Source organism: Balaenoptera ricei, chromosome 2, assembly GCF_028023285.1.
Source record: "Balaenoptera ricei isolate mBalRic1 chromosome 2, mBalRic1.hap2, whole genome shotgun sequence".
Lineage (NCBI taxonomy): Eukaryota > Metazoa > Chordata > Mammalia > Artiodactyla > Balaenopteridae > Balaenoptera > Balaenoptera ricei.
The window spans coordinates 43904947-43922524 of NC_082640.1; the positions used below are offsets into that span (position 1 = coordinate 43904947).

A 17578-nucleotide genomic window follows, 5' to 3' on the forward strand; every position below is an offset into this window, starting at 1 on the left:
CTGCTGCAGCCCAGCCGCCATGCTTGTTTTAGTTTGTTGTCCTTTGCCAGGTTCTGTCTGTGCCTGGCGTACCCAGTGGTTCAGTCCTGTTTCTCAAAGCTCTCCAGTCGAAAAATTGGGGAGGGAGGGGAGAGGGGAGAGGAGAAGGGAAGTGGCAGGTTTGTCTGATTAGAAGCCAGAGAAGGGGTGAGGGTAGTTGGGGAGGGCGTTAAAGGTATGGTCAGAGGGCAAAAGCTGACCCTGGCAGGGTCTGATCACCTCCTGGGGAGCCTGGCGGCATTGAAGGCGACCTTCCTGACCTGGTTTCCATATTGAGTTTTCAGTGCTCCACCCAGCCCGGCCCCAGGCTTTCCAGGGGCCACAGCAGATTCTAACCAACGGTTTTTTGTTTTGCTTTGTTTTGTTTTTTTGACACTTGCACAGCAAGATGAGTGGTATGATGTCTGGAGTCCAGTCTTGGCTCTGCTGCCCACTTGTCACGTGACTTGGAGTGTGTCACTCCCCTTTCTGGGCCTCAGTTTCATCATCTGTAACCTGGGCGGTTGGGCTGGCGGTCTCTGAAGTCCTTCCGTTAGGCTCTAGCCCAGTGTCTCCAAACATAACCAGCGTATGAATCACCTGAGCTTATCAAGATGCAGAGTCATCAGGTCTGGGGTGGGGCCCGAGACTCTGCATTCCTAATACCCTTGTGCCGATGAGTGGACCGCACTTTGAGAGGCACGGCCATGGCGTGCTCTGCCTCTCCCAGGACTCACGTCCGCAGTGGTCCACGCGCACTTGGAAAAGAGGGACCTGAAACACCACGGTGAGAGCCACTTACAGCAATGTGTGGCTGTACTTTGACCTTTACTCTATGGCTCTCACAGATCTGCATGTCTGTGGGGTCGACTTGTGTGGTCTTTCAGGACAAAAGTCATATGGCGCCACTGTGTACAGACCCCCACTGGCTGCCAGGTGGCAGCATGCCTGACATACAGGCCCTTTGCTATCTCACCTCGCTTGCCTCTCTCACCCCATCTCCTCCACACAATATGCCCCCATCAGAGCAAATCACCTGCCTTCCCCTAAATACCCACACTGCTTCATGCCCCTAGGCCCCTGTGATACATTTACTGGGCCTAAAATGCCATAGCATGATGTTTCCTAAGCTGCCTGGTTATAAGACTAAATATCAATTCCTCAGCTCACCTGCTGGATCTGGACCTCCAGGTGAGGGACCTGGGGATTCTGTATTTTTAACCACTGCCTGAGGTGATTCTTCTGCTCTTGCAAGCTGGAGAAACACTCTCCTGAGGTGCCTTATCCACAAATGGGCTTCTGCTCTTCCATCCGACTTCCCGTGATGGTCACCACCTCAGGAAGACCACCCGATGCTCCTCCTCCCCGTGAGGATGATGGTAACAGTTAACATGTACTGAGCTCTCACTGTGGTCCAGCAGCGTTCGAAGTACTGGGTGTCTAGGGACTGCCTTAATCCCTGCGAGGGGATGCTGTTGTGATCTCCGTCATAGCTAAAAAATCCTGTCGTGGCTGATCCTTAGACAGGAGGAAGCTCTCAGAAAGCACAGAGAGGTTGATCAGGTTACCTAGAATCACACAGGAGGAAAGTACCAGAGCTGAATTCTGAACCCAGGAGTGTGTCTTCAGAGCCCTCACTCTGTCACCTAATGTGACCAGGTCACACCTGCCTATAGCATGGTCATCTTGTGGGCTGAGGGCTGACTTACTTGCTTCCTTTCTTCTCCATGAGATCCTGAACTCCAGAAGGCAGGTGTTGTATAACCCCAGGGCCCAGCAAGGTTCTATGTATGTGCTAAAGGCCCAGTAAATATGTGTGTCAGGAGAAGAAGGAACAGGGATGACAGGAGGGCCTGGTGAATTCAGGAAGATGCCCTGGGTCTTTGTTTGGGGATGAGGAGGATGCGAGGAGAGATAAAGGAGGGATACAGTTAAGTATAAGCAACAGTGCCTCAGCTTTCCCGAAAGGACCATCGCTGCCTTTTTCTCCGGCAGGTGCAACCTGGCCCCGGTGCAGGAGTACGCCCGGGATGTGGGGCTCAAGACAGACCTGGTGACCATGAACCCCTCCGTCATCCAGCGGGCCTTCGAGGACTTGGTCAACGCCACGTGGCGGGAGAAGCTGCTGCAGCGGCTGCACAACCTCAACGGCAGCATCCTGTGGATCCCCGCCTTCATGGCCAGGGGCGGCAAGGAGCGGGTCGAGTGGGTCAACGAGCTCATCCTGAAGCACCGCGTCAACGTGCGTACTGCGTACCCCTCTCTGCGCCTGCTGCACGCCGTCCGCGGGTGAGCAGCCGCGGGGTGCGGGGGGGTGCCTGAGAGGCAGTTTTCCTTTCCCAGGTGCGTTTGCAGCCCAGCTCCACCACTCACTCGTTGTCTGACCTCTGCAAGTCACCTGGCCTTTCTGAGCCCCCCTTCCTGGAGAAGTAGGTTGGCAAATGTGTGGCATGTGGCGTGCCAGTTCTGAGCAATCTGTTGCCCCCACCCAGAGAGCTGTGTGGAGAATGACCCTCGGACAGCCACTGTGTGGAGGAGAAACCATAAGGGGGCAAAAATGAAAGCAGGAATGTCTGTTGGGAAGCGGTTGCAGGAGTCCAGGTTGGGAATCACTGTGGCTTAGACTGGGACGGTGGTGGTAGATATGCAACAGTTTGTTCAGATTTGCTAGAACATTTGGAGTAGAGGCAGCAGGATTTGCTAATGGATTCTATTTAAGGACCTCAAGGGGTGAGAGAAAGAGAGAAATCCAGGATGACTGTCAGGGTTAGAGTTGGAACAGATGCGTGGACCGTGGTGCCATTCTCTGTGATGGGAGAGTCTGGAGGAAGTCTGTGTGTGTTTGGGCATGTTGAGGAAGAGAGCTCTTTCTTGGGCATGTTAAGTGTGAGATAACCTGTTGCAAATACATCCCATGACACTCCTGACTGCCAGCTTGGCCCTGCATCCAGTGGTCCATCCAGCCACCTGGCAGTTCACAGTCCTGCTCTGGTGACATAAGACAATTTCTGGGGGACATTGGAATGATCTTCACTGGGGCCTTAGCCTAATTTGGTGTGACCGTAGGAGGTCCTCTGAGCCACCCAGAAGGGACTCTTGCTGTCTTCATAAAGGTGACCCCCGACCCGAGGCACCCAAGCCTGTGAACAGCACTGGTCTAATTAAGATGGGTATCAATACAGAAACCCATTGCCCTCAAGAAAGACCTAGAGAGACATTCAATGAGAGGCAGCCAGGTTCGTGGCTGATGGAGAAGAGTGATACCTGTATGGACCCAGGCTCGCTGGGGCTGCATTCTGTATCCTGGAGGTTGACCTGTCAAGCCTCCCTTTAGCACCCACTTCACCCCCTCACAGAGTGGGGCTGCTGCAGCAACCCCCATCTCATGGATTTAGGCTCCATGCCTTTAACATTGTTCCTTCCTGGAAGGAGGAAAGTCTTTATGTGGTTTGGAGGTCAGAGGATATGAGGGAAAGAGACGAAGTGCCCTTTGGTAAAGAGAAAAAAAAAGTCCCTTGGCTAGGGAATGGGCAACCACCTGGAAGAAACTATGCAGCCGGAGCTATTTCCAGCTATAATTGACTCACTTTCACCTGTCAAAATAGCATTAAGCACCAGTAATAAGCCCTTTAAACAAACAGGCTGTTAATCCTGAGATTGCAACATCTTCCTTTGCAGCAACTCCCGGGAGGAAATACTGCAGGAGAGACGGATGGGAAGGGGTTCTCCTTTTAGCAAGGGGAGAGGGCAGGAATGAGGGCTTCAGGGGCCTTGGGATGGATTTCTGACAATGCTCCCCCCGTCTGTGCAGGCACTGGGCCCTGTAGGGTTTGGGTCCAGTAGGGCATCACTGAGAAGGTGGGCAATGTCTGTATTGAGAGGAAGGGCTTGACTCTGTTCCCACCAGGTGGGAACTTACCTGGTGTTTACTGCAAGAGGAAGAATGAACTGGTGAGGGATGCAGAACAAAGGCACCTGAGAAAACAGCAAGGGGTCATAGAGAAGAAGGCTGAGGAGGAACCTGGCTAAGAGGCAATCTGGCCTAGCATCAAGAACATGAGCTTTGGAGGTAGGGACACCTGGGTTCACATCCCAGCTCCGTTACTCCCTTGGTTGTATAACATCCTTGACCAGGTGGCTTGTCTCCTGTGCCCTGCTTTCTCTATTTATGCTGGGGAGCAATACCTACGACAGAATGTGTGTCCTGTGCCAACACAGGGGAGACAGATAATCAGTCATAACTACTGTGATCATGGCAGCTGCCACCAACCACCAACCAAGGGATTAGACTTGTCCTGTAGACTCAAGAGGTAGAAGTAGGACCAGAGGGTGAAATCACTGGGAGGGAAATTTATTTAGGCTCCATTTAATAAAGGAGTCTATAGAACAATCGACCAAGTCAAATTCACCTGTCAGGAGTTCTTTACCTCAAAGTTCCAATATGGGTTGTAGTTTGCAGAATAATCTTTTTTCCTTATTAAAAATCTGCTGTCCAATAAACACCCCATTTATGGGGTGGGACAGGATAAACATTTTTTTATTGTGGTAAAATATACACCACATAAAATTTACCATTTTAACCATTTTTAACTGTACAGTTCAGTAGCGTTAAGTATTTTCACATTGTTGTGAAACAGATCTCCAGAACTTTTTCTTCATGCAAATCCAAAACTCTGTACTGATTAAACACAAGTCCCCTTTTCCTCATATATCCAACCCCTGGTAACCACCATTCTACTTCTGTTTCTATGATTTTGGCTACTTTAGATACCTCATATAAGTAAAGTAATATAGTATTTGCTTCTTTGTGACTGACTTATTTCACTTAATGTAATGTCCTCAATTTTCATCCATGTTGTAGCATGTGTCAGAATTTCCTTCCTTTTGAAGGCTGAATAATATACTATTGTATGTATATGCCATGTTTTGTTTGTCCATTCATCCATCAATGGACATTTGGGTTGCTTTTACCTCTTGACTCTTGTGAATAGTGCTGCTATGAACATGGGTCTGCGAATAGCTCTTTGAGACCCTGCTTTCAATTCTTTTGGATATACACTCAGAAATGGAATTGTTGGATAATACCATAGTTCTATTTTTAATTTTTTAAGGAGCCTCCATACTGTTTTCCATAGTGGCAGCACCATTTTACAATCTACCAACAGTGTACAAGAGTTCCAGTTTCTCCACATTCATCCAACACGTGTTATTCAATTTATCCACATCCTGGCCAACACTCATTATTTTGTTTTTTTGATAGTATAGCCCATTGAAACCATTTTAAAGGGTACAATTCACTTAGAAGAAATTCACTCTTACAGGAAAACACAGGGAATCTCCTTATGACCTTGGGTTTGGCAACGGTTTCTTAAGTATGACACCAAAAACACAGGTAACAACAACAAACAACAAAATAGATAAAAATGGACTTCATCAAAATTAAAACTCTTCGTGTGCCAAAAAGACAATATATCAAGAGAGTTAAAAAGCTACCCATAGAATAGGAGAAAATATTTGCAAATCATATTATCTAATAAGGGATTAATATCCAGAATATATAGAGATCTCCTATAACTCAACAACAAAAATCAAACAACCCAATTCAACAATGGCCAAAGGACTTGAATAGACATTTCTCCAAAGTAGATATACAAGTGGCCAATAAGCACATGAAAAGGTGCTCAACATCACTAATCACTAGGGAAATATAAGGCAAAACAACAATGCGTTACAACTTCACACCCACTAGAATGGCTATTATCAAAACAGTGGAAAATAACAAGTGTGAGGAAATTAGAATCCTTGTGCTTGTTGATCAGAATGTCAAGTGGGAATTGGCTTTGAGCACCCTAGTGTCTTCATTTTACAAATGAAGAACTTGATGACCAGACAAGTTGGGTGATTTGTATGAGGTCACCCAGCCAGTAAGAGTCACAACCATGAATTTAACCACATTGTCTCACTTTAATGCAATGCACCAGATGCAGCAGAAATTCACACCCACCCAGTTCTGGATTTGGGGGTGCTATGAGCTCAGGGGGCTGGGAGCTGCTGCACGGAAGACGTGGTGTTAGGAGACCGCAGTGGATAGCAGCGTGTCAAGACTCCACCTGTACAGCACCGTTATCGCAAGCACAGGGCATCTTCCCCACCAAGCAGAACAAGCGGGAAGGTCAGGACACCTCAGAACAGCCTTATAAGATAGATACTATTTCCATCCCCATTTTACTCATAAGGAAACAGGCTCAGGAATGTGAAGAGAATTGCCCAAGATCACTCAGATGGGAGGAGGGGGATTGGAATCCACATGTAGAGGCTTCAAAGTCTCTGCTTTTCCCACTGCCACCCGCCTTCCCATATCCTTGACACATAGACTGACCACTGTCTGTTGACCACTGATGCCCCAAAGACACTAATTGATTAGATTAATGTTGACTTCTGGAGATCTTTAAGAACAGGCCACCAGCATCCTGTCCTGCCAACTGTCCCCATTTTTACCAGTGACTTACATGAAGGCATCAATTGTCTGCTTAGCAAATTCACAGGTGATGTGACTTTTGGGGAATTCCCAATATTGGGGGCCTCAGAGTTGAATCCAAATTTCTCTTGACAGGCTGAAACAACGAGCCAATCTAAGAGGAAGAAATTTCATATGAATGAATGCAAGATTCTGTACTTGGGTTCCAAACAGTTGTACAGGTAAAGAGGGATAAACAGTACCAACCATCAGCAGATGTGTGGTCGCTCAAAGGGATAATGTGATCTTAGCATTACACATCCACAGCAATGGATGGATGGGTAACATCTTTGAGAGTCAGGGAGGTCAGCGATGGCCTTGTTGGAGAACCACATTCAGTTTTGGGTTCCAGGCTGCAGAGGGGCCACAGTGGCAAAGAAATTCAAAAGTTGAAAGGATTTGGGAAGAGAAGTCTCCAAGGAGTATGAGAGCAATCTTTCTTATTCAGCAAATACTTACAGGCACCTCAAGGGTTCCAGGCCTGTGCTGGGGGAACACAAAAATCAATAAATCAAGGTTCCTGCCCTTGAAGGGCTCGCGGATTTGGGTTGTGAGTCTCCAGGTACGAACTAGGGTCGGGAAAGGATCTAGAGTAAGTCTGGTTTCCTCTGGACACTGGGAAGAACATTCCAACAAATAAAGATCATCTGAAATGAGCATAGTTGCCTCTTCGGAACGGATGAATTCTGCATTCTTGGAGATGTCCAGACAGCAAGGGATGCCCCTTACTGGGCTGTGGAGAGGGAAATACATATTGTACAGTTAGGGTGTTAGTTTGCTAGGGCTGCTGTAACAAAGTACCACAGGCTGGGTGGCCTAAAGAACAGTTCTGGAGGCTAGAAATCCTTCTGGGGCCTCTGAGGGAAGAATCTCTTCCAGGGCTCTCTCTTTGGCTTGTAGATGGCCATCTTCATCATTCTCCCCGTGTGCCTGTCTGTCTCCAGATTTAAGCACATCAGTTATATTGGATTAGAACTCACTCTAGTAACCTCATTTTAACTTGGTTATCTCTGTAAAGACCCTTATCTCCAAAGGTCACATTCTGAAGTACTGGAAGTTGTGACTTCAACATACGAGTTCCGAGGGGATGCAATTCAGCCTATAACAGTTGGGCTAGATAGTACCCGCCCCCCACAGAGAGCCTTTGATTCAACACACCTGTGCTATGAGGATCTCTACCCACCATGTACTCTCAAGATTCCTGCCATCTGTGGCAGTTATCGGTCCTGGATATTGCAGGGAAGTGGGCAGCGTGGGGCAGAGACACTGAGCAGAAGGGCTGCCCTTTGACACTCACTGCCCCTGACCCAACCTGGCTTCCAGGAGCTTCTGGCTCTGCCGGCCCTCAGGGTGGCACAGTGCCCTGGCTGGCTGTTGGCAAGGGGCGTGAGCAATGGAGGGGAAGGACACCCAGGCAATTGAATTTGGCTGCAGGAAATGGGAAGCTCTGGTCAGCAGCTGGTAGTGAATGGCTCTAATTCAGTTACCACAATGCGGAAGGCTGGGACCTACAGAGAGGGCTGCCCTCGGGCAAGAAAGCAGCTCGCTGGCTGGCCTGTGTAGCCAGCCGCCCAGCCCACAAGCCTAGGGCACAGGAGGCCTGTGAATTCATGCTTAATTAGGCATCAGGAGTGCTGAGCCTAGGCCTTCGGAAGGCACTGATCCAGCGGGCACCCCTCCCAGGGCTGGAGCAGTGGCTCAGCAAAGTAGGCCTTGCTCCCTGTCAGAGGGGAGCAGAACCTGAGGCCGGAGGGCAGGTCCAGGGGGTGAGAGGAAGCAGGGTGCAGGACGGCAGGGATGAGACCAGCTCAGGCTGGAGGGCCCCCTCCCAGACATGCCTATCAGAGTCCACAGAGCACGTCCCCAGGGCCGGTCACAGGAGTTGAGGCCCAGTCTCCTCCAGTGGACACGGAGTGTGGAAGTGCATTGCATGGTGGTGTTACCTAAAGAAAGGGAGGAAGGTCTGGGGTGTTAAAGCACAGATGGCATTGGTCATTTTTAATGGATTGTCTCCATTTTCTTTTAAATAGCAATGGACATAGTCAAAAGAAAAAGCCAAATAGTATGGAAGGATTTCAAGTGAAAAGTGAGCCCTCCTCCACAGAAGCAGCCTATTAAACTGGTTTTTCTATGTGTATCCTTCCAGAAATATCCACTTTCAACCTAAGGGAGCATGTTTTAAGTACTGCACTTTGCTAAATTCTGGAAATTATTCCATATCAACATGCAACACCTCATTCTCCTTCACAGCTGCTTAACACTACACCGTGTCTGGACCATAATTTCTGTTAGCAGAAGGCATCAGTGGGCATCGCAGGCTTTTCCAGTCTTCTGCTGGTATGATCAGTATTACAGCAATTGTCCTGGACTGGCATCTACACACATATGTATATATGTAGTCTTGCTTTTTAGATGTGCCATTGCTAAAAAAGAGAGATGGATATATGCTATATACATTGTTAGTTTTCATAGAGGTTGCCAAATTGCCCACCACAGAGGTATGTACCAATTTACACTCCCACCTATGATTATTGAAAATACCTGTTTTCCCATAACCTCCCCAACATGATGTATTGTCAACATCTATTATCTCTGCCAATCCAGTGAAAAATGGCATCTCGTTGTGTGAAATTGAATTCCTTTAATTATGAATGAGGTTAAATATAACTTTTTTTTCTATTTGTAGTGGCCTCAGTTTAGATTCCAGAGTCTAGCCAGAAGGTTTAAATTCCCAAGAAATAGTCTTGCTGGGTCCCTGCAGGGCCTCTAGTGACAGAAGCGATACCTGTGCGGGAGCTACAGTCTCTAGACTCCCTGGGCCCACCCCCACCTGTAGCAGGAGGAACGCCTTAAGTAACCGGCATCATGGTTTTTCCTTCTTTCTTTTGGCAACATACTGTCTAGGATGCTGTTAGCCCACCTTTCACATGTGAGAACCCAGTGGCTGCCTAGAAGTGTTTAGGGTAAGGCCAGGCTCCTTCCACCTCTCCTGCCAGTGCCCCCGAAGGGAGACATTAACCCCTACTTGCTAATCTTCACTCACTGCTTCATTAAACAAAGATCTGTGAAGCACCCACTCTGTGGGTGAGCTATGCTCGGATCTGGGGTTACATGGAAGCAAGAAGTCAACCTACTTGCTCATAGAAATTTAAATTGTAGGGGAGGAGGAAGACAAGTAAACAAATCATTATAGCATAGCATGATCAGTGCTAGGATAGGAAAAGAACAACATACAGGACACAAAACCATCCAGGCAGGTCCTAGAAGGCTTCCTTCAGGGAAGCTGAGAAGGAGTTGCCAGCCAGGAGAAGTAGGAGGTGGTGGTGGTGTCCTGGAAGAAACCAGAAGTTCCTGGTGGCAGTGTGGCTGTGCATGCCAGGTGGTGGGAGGGATCTCAGGCCCAAATCTCAAGGGCTTCACAAGTTGGGCTGAGGCTGCTGGATGTTATCCTGTGGACCCCAGGAGTCATGGGGGAGCTTTTGGTGGCATGGTAATACTTGAGACTAGCCTGGCTTACTTGAGTGAGAACACTGGCTTGGGTAAGCATGGAGGCCTGGGGACCAGGAATCAGCCTCAAGCATCCCCAGGGCTTAACCAGCTCCGCACACCAGCCTCAAATTCTGAAACAAACCCCCCGATCTCCAGTTCTACAAAGCTGGGAAGCTACATCCTGAGATGCCCCCCAAGACACCAGAGCTCTAACGTGCTCCCAAGGAAAGACAGCAATGGGCTTTGAGGTCCCTGGACCAGAGCCCAGGCTGGTGATGTAGATGACGGAGACCAGGAGTCTGAGAACCCTGTTTCTGGCTTTGCTGATGGTCCTGTGCAAAGCATCACCAAGTATCCCTCGATGACCACCTGCGAGGCATTCCTGTTCCTTAAGGACGATATGAGCTATATCCCACAAAGTGCTTTCAGCTTCTTAGAGAAAGCCCCTTTGGTCACTTTTTCCAACCATGGTAGCCATCATGCTTGCCACATACCAAGCACAGGAATCCAGGGAGAAGGACAAGTGTGCTTTGGTGATGATTTTGGCAATCTTCATTTATTGCCGTTCATGCTCATAAAATATGGCACTTAATCGTCTTGGCAATTGGGGTAACGAATTTGAAAAATAATTACTGCCTTTTTGGAGATTACTTTGCCTTCTAATTAAAGCCTCCAGACTGGGATATTAAAGGTGCATTGTCAATACAGCATCCTGGATGCACCCAGCTAACCTCGTTTAGGAAGGCAAAATTAATTAGTTTGTGTTTTAACACCCAGCTGTTATCTCAAGGAAAGAAATCGTCTACAAGTCGGCCATGCACACAGTTTCTAAACTGGCCAGGGCGACTGAGGAGCGATAAAGGAAATGGAGAGTGATTTGTTCCCGCATAACTGTCAGCTTCTAGAACAAGCTGCTCGTTAAACGGCGCCCCCGTGTCCCTGTCAAACCTCACTCAGGAGCTCTTGTTTACCCACAGAGGCAGAATCGGAAATGAGAGGGTCCCTCCCTGCCACTGAGCTCTCAATTCATTCTGGAGCCTCTTTTGCTGTTAACACCTTTCCCAGTGAGTGGTTCTGGGTAGCAGATCTGAGAGTCTGGACGTTTCTATTCCTGTCCTAGCTGGCCAGAGTCACTAAGGTGCATGCACTGCTAGCTTCCCCCTCTCTCCTTTTCTACTTCTTCCCATTTTTCAAATCCATTTAAGTTCAACGTTGCCGAGCGCCATGGAAGCCAGGATAATCAATTCTAGTTTATGCTACAATAACAATCCCTGAAACCCTTGTGATTTAGCACAACAGAAGTTTATTTCTCATCCTTGCGAAGTGTGATACAGGTTGGTTGGAGCTGTCTTCCAACCAGTGACTCTAGGATGTAGGCTTCTTTCATCTTAGGCTGACATCATCTTTCCAGGAGGCACTGAGGTTCTCCAAGGCAGGAGTAAGCTCTCGGGGAACAGTTGGTCCAGTAGGGACCATTTTCTATTGCAGTCTATTGGCCAGAACTGGTCATGTGACCCCAGCTCATTTACAAGGGATGCTGAGAGATATAGGCAAGCCCATGCAGGATTGGTTGAGGGATGCTGTCTCTGCCATCGTGCCTTGGCTGCACCACACACAGAGCCAGGTGCCTCTGATGACCCCACAAAGGAGTGTAAGGCACGGCCTCTGCTCTTGGGGAGATCACAGTACAGTTTTGAGTGGGAGTCCAACCCATACAGTAATGAAGGATCAGCTCGGGTTGATAAGCACAATAGGATCCATGGAAACAAAACTCATAATAATAAGGGGGGAATGACTAACTCAGTTTGAGCTGAGAAGAGAGTAAAACAAAGGGAGCATTTCCAGGAAGACGTGATTCACGTGCTCAGTTTGAGGGGAAAAAAAAAAAAGAGAGTTCACCAAGAGGACATGTAGGGGAAAGGCACATCTACGGGGAGGGCACTGCACGCGTCTGGGTAAACTCAGACCCACCTATGAGCTACTTGGACGTTTCCCCACTGATTCAATTCTTCCCTGCCTCTCTCTGGGCAGAGCATCAATGGCTTGAAAAGAAATTTATTTCTGAAAGCTTGACCCTGCTAAGCCCTTGCAATCAGAAAATAAACAAACCGCAAATCCCTAATCTGTCATGTGGCCGTTGTTAGGGCTTGAATTTCTCAGTGAGTGAACAGTCTTTGAGATGCTCTCATGAGGGGACACAGCCCATGGCTCGTGTGTCCCTGGATAGTGTCAACAGCAGCTGCAGCCAGCTCATCCCCAGCCCCGACAATGCCCCCACCCCCCAGAATCACCATGGAGTGAAAAAAGCCCAAGAACCAGGAGCGGGGAGGCTGCATTTTATCCAAGCTCTATCTGACCAGCTGCGTGAGAGGTTTGCCTCTTCTCAGGCAAGTCACCCTGGATTCTCACTTTTTCCTCTGTAAATTGAAAGAAGAGGACAAGTTCAATCCAGGAGAACTGTGGATTACCCATAGATATGGTCTGTTAACTCACCCAATAGGGACTCACTGGATTTAAAAAAATTTTTTAAAGTAGTTGCCAACATTTAAAAATTTGGAGAATTTGTGTTAAAATCCAGATTTCTGATACCTTTGAAAAAATCAGAAAATTTGACATGACCATACAAGACAACAATAAAACCAGCTACCCCTTTAGATGCCACAGTCCCCACCACTTCCTATTGCCTTGGCAACACAGAGGCCAGTGTCAGTTTTCCTTACACACATGTCCCAACTCCCAGCTCGCTCAGCTATATCCCCTGCCAGGCCGCTGAGCTAGATGAGTTCTCCAGGCCCAATTGTCTTTAAAACTCGATGACTATCCCTTATGCTTACTTTTTCCCCCTCTTTTCTCTAAGTAAGTCTCATTCTTAGGTTCTTTTGGCAGAACCACCTACCAGTTAGAGCAGGGCTTCTTAGCCTTGGCTGCACATTTGAATTACTGGGGGAGGTTTTAAAAATCCCAGCGTCCAGGCTGCACCTGGATGTGGGACCCAGGATGGGTCCTCTTAAAGCTCCAGGCGATTCCAGGGGGCAGCCTAGGTTGAGAACCATTGAGTTAAAGCTGAAAGTGCAATGGACTAGCTCAAGAGGGGGTGAGCTCCCCGTTATTAGATGTAGTTAAGCCGAGGTGGATAAGCACTTGGCAAGGGTCAGCTGCTGCTCTTCTGGATTCTTCTCCTCCATGCACTCTCCCTGCCTTCACCCCCCAGGGTCCTCCCAAGCTCAGCTCAGCCCCACTGAGCGTATAGAGTATTGAGGTAGTCTAAGGAAGGGCTCCCTATCTAATAAGCCCCAGTCTCAGCATCAAGCATCCCCCTGGGCCAGCACCATGCCTCCTACATATCAGCTGGGATGAAACTTCTCAAGCATGCAGGACAGAAATGATGAAGTTCCATGGTATGTCCGCCAACTCTTTTCCTATTATTTTTTTATTGTGTCTGCAGTTACTAGAGCCATTCTTCTGTCCTCTGCCTCTACCCCTCTGTCTGATTCCAGGTTGGAAAATTCAGCTGCAGGGAAGTTTCTTGGCTCAGACAAGATGAAAAAGGAGAGGGTACAAAGAAAGGGGCCTTCAACTGACAGGCTTATGAAACAATAGCAGTTGTGAAAGGGGGCCACCTGCAGTGCCCAGAAGAATCATGTTCACTCTGATTCTGGCTGTTGGGGACCACAGACTCCATCATCAATGTTAGGGGGGAAATTCAGATCACCCTGGCCTGACAGAAAGGATGGGGTGGGAGGGAGCCTTGAAATAAATTTTATTATATCCAATAGTATATGATTTACTGAAATTATATGGGTTATTAGGGATCTATAACCCTGTCTGATACAAAGGCTAATGCCTCCCTCAAAAGCTAAAGGATTTAAGCTTGAGTCTCTGAAATGTTTGGGGGTTCCTATTTTGGAGCTGCAGAAGGATCCTCTTGCAAAAGGAAGGGTATACTTGGGCTTCTAGAGAAGCTGCCCCCAAGCTTTGAGCTAGAAGCACTGTTAATAATGTAAAACAGTTGTAACTTTCAGCAATATGTAAGTGTTCTGTCCAGCATCGTTTTACCTTCTGGCATGAATTTAACTGATATGTGTGACTTTATAGTCTCGGGCATCACTGTGCTGAGGTGCCGTGGGGAACTTCATTGGCCTGTGCTTCCGGTGGGGAGTGGGTGTTTTTCACAGTGGCAAATGGGAGCTCGTGGGATGCGGGCCCACAGAGTGTGTTTGAGTACAGAAAACCATGGACACTGTCTAGTGTAGACACAGTAGTAAGGAGTTTGTGATAGGGAAGTACGGCTTTCCACCAAGGCATACGCATTACATTTAAAAGGGTTCAGCATTGGGTAAGTGGAAGGTTTCACTAGAAATAAAGAGGTTGGACCACGCATCCCAGTGGGTTCTAAATCCAAGCAGGAGAAAAACCATGATGGAAAACAAAAATGATGGCAAAGAGAGTGTCTATTTTCCCACTTCTGGAGACACTTCTGGATTGTGCTGGAACTTGGAGGCTGTCTTGGCAATCCCTTGGTCTGTGCCCCATCATTGCATAAATGTGAAAAAGTGGGTCCAGCAGGGAGAAGCAACTTGCTCAAAGGCACACAGGTAGCTGTAGACAGAACTGTCACTGAAACCCCCTCTCAACCTCTGTTGCTTAGCCTGCTAAATGAAGATGGTTTCTTCCTCACTTCTTTCTCGATTAAGGTAAACCAAGGCCCTCTATGTACAAAGGTAGCTCAGCACCTCACTCAACACAGGAAGCCCTTAGCCTAAAGCTCTGCCCTCCCCGCCCTGCCCCCGCCCCGTGTTTCCTCTCATACTCCCGACAGATTCCTTTGCAGAACCCAGCCTCACAGGGCAGGCCGCTGTTTGCTGCTCCCTCTGCCCTCAGGGAAGCCACGCACGCTCAGAGATGGGCAGCCTGCGTCAGAGGCGGAAGGGGGCGGGGGGCGGGGCCTGTGGGCGGGGATGGGAAAGAAATCTGACGATGCTTAGGAGGCAAGGAGGTCAACCCCTGTCAAAGTCAGGTGAGGCAATAGGCGGTGGGCACCATGCAAGAGGCGGCCCTTTATCAGGGTCGGCAAACTATGGCGCAGCCGCATCCGTGTGTGCTGTCCGTGGCGCTCTCGTGCTACAACGGCAGAGGCCAGGAGTATGGCCGCAAAGCCAACAATTGTTGCCACCTGGCCCTTTACAGAAAAAGTTTGCCAGCCCCTGCTTTAGATTTCAACCGGCCTGAGTTCAAGTCAAGGTCCTGCCCTTTCTACCTAGGTGAACTTGGGCAAGCCCCTTTCATCTCTCAGCCTCATGTCTGCAGCTCGCAGGAGGCAGGCTGTGGCCCAGGACAGAATCTTCCCCTTCCTGGAAAGGATGATTCGCAAACTCAGGTTTCTTTTTTGTTTCTTTGTTTCACTTTTTTTTTTTTTTTTCCCAGATACTGGCTGACTAACAAAGTTCACATCAAAAGACCCACCACGGGCCTCTTGATGTACACCCTGGCCACGCGTTTCTGCAACCAGATCTACCTCTATGGCTTCTGGCCCTTTCCGCTAGATCAGAACCAGAACCCCGTCAAGTACCACTATTACGACAGCCTCAAGTACGGCTACACTTCCCAGGCCGGCCCCCATACCATGCCCTTGGAGTTCAAGGCCCTGAAGAGCCTGCACGAGCAGGGGGCTTTGAAACTGACTGTCGGCCAGTGCGACGGGGCCACGTAAGGTGAGCGCCCCGTGGGACTCAGTGGCTCACATTTCCTGCCGGCTACACCACAGGCAGATGGGAGTCGGGGTGGCACAAACTCTAGAACAAGCAGGCTAGTGGTTTTCTTTGTTCAAGTGTAAAACAGTGACCAGAATATATATATCTATACCTGCATATATATATTGACCTGAGTATTTATAACTGTGTGGTGTTCATCTAGCATTAGGCAGATAAGCCACAGGAAGAAGGTGTGGAGAACCCACCTGGATCAGACTGAGACTCAGTGCATCTTTGGGGGCAGAAGGACTTGACAGGAAGAGAAGTCAGTCCCATGACTTTGGATGACACACTGCCTCCCAAGTTGGAGGGACCTTTGGGCTCATGGATGATTGGAGAACCACCTGTTGGCAGCTGCCCCGAGCCTCTGAGAAATGTGGATTCTGGGTGAGCCAAGACCAGAGGGGACAACTTGACCCAAGTCTAAAATGGTGCTGTTCCCAGGAAGAGGGAGGTTGGAACGTTCAGCCCAGCCAAGGAGCACACGGTCACCAAGGAGCAGAGGCCACGTCAGAGCTGAGGACTTGGTTCCATGAACTTAGAGTTGGACTGCCCTCAGGACGAACCACGGTTGACCCACCTGTTCCAGACCAGCCTCCATAGCTCTGGAGAGAAGGCTGGAGAAGACACGGTGGACAGGTCCTATTCTGGCTTTGCAAGAACCCCCAAGAACCTGGGACGGAGCAGGCAGATGACACTAAATTGCTAGGGTGTTCCAAATCGTGTTTTTGAAAAATCGCAGCTTCCTACTGAGAGTCAGCACTCCAGCCCCGAATAAGGCAAAAGAGTGTCCAAAATGTGGTGGTTGTTCTTTAAAGCCACTTGAGCTGTCAAGGAGGAAGGGACCCTGGGCTTTCATCCTCAGGGTTAACCTCCTTCCTGCTCTGTTAGAATGTCACAGGAGGGACTGCACTATTCCCTTCTGCCTCCAGGGAAGCTGCTGCAAAAGCGTGAAAGGGCACCGCAAAGATAAATGTCATTCCTTTAAAATATATATGATTGCCTTTCTGGGTGCCTCGGGAGCCCCAGAGTGTGAGGCCTGGAAGAATGTTAAGCGTCGAGCTCCATTTCTCTACAGCCACTGTGTTTGCTTTCTGCATTGTGCACTCCAGGGGGGCATCTCTGCATCCAGACTGCTGTGTCAATGTCGCTTTCTTGTCACTTTCCTACCCTGATCGTCACACTCACCGGCACTGAGCTCCAACACTGAGGTTTCCAGCTCTGTGGGGAGAGGTTCCAATGTCCATCCCCACCTCCCTCTTTTCACAGAGGCACTGATTTTAGAATTTGGCAAAATCCTTTTCCCCCCTATTAAGATTAAGAGTTAAGACTTTTTTTTTAAACCCAAAGCCAAATGTAGTATCCAAATACTGGACATAATCTCCCCAGGGAAACCTGGGCTTGATGCCGATATTTTAGGGGCTGGAATGACAGGTCACATATAGACAAGCATTAGCCAGCTTGATTTGTTAGCTTGATTCCCTTGCCTGATAAATAACAGTGTTTTAAAATATATTTGAAAGATAAGTAAAAAAACATTATCTTGAAGGTGAAGGGGGTTAAGAAAAGGGATCAAGATCCGCTCCCAAGCATATGAGACTGGACATAATTAATCAATGGCAATTCAAGCAGGACATTTGCTCTAAATTAATGCCTGACGGGAAGCCAGTGGAGACAGTGGAAGGATGCTCAGAACCTATTAACCCTGCATGCGGACGCTCCAGCTCCAAACCAAGATCACGATACTACGTCTCCGTGTTTCTTCCCTTGTTGTTCTTCTTGTTGACGCTTGAAGTCTGAGATT

At 48.5% G+C, this 17578-nt stretch overlaps 1 protein-coding gene across 1 annotated transcript in view; it reads left to right on the forward strand.

Moving 5' to 3' along the window:
* Positions 1-15989, forward strand: part of ST8SIA2 (ST8 alpha-N-acetyl-neuraminide alpha-2,8-sialyltransferase 2) — a 58861-nt gene extending 42872 nt beyond the window's left edge. Inside the window, exons 5-7 of the mRNA XM_059915402.1 lie at positions 2014-2307; positions 15449-15735; positions 15938-15989. Coding sequence (XP_059771385.1) covers positions 2014-2307; positions 15449-15734 — 580 coding nt within the window. The 3' untranslated portion in view covers position 15735; positions 15938-15989. The remainder of the gene's footprint in view (positions 1-2013; positions 2308-15448; positions 15736-15937) is intronic.
* Positions 15990-17578: the final 1589 nt, after the last annotated feature.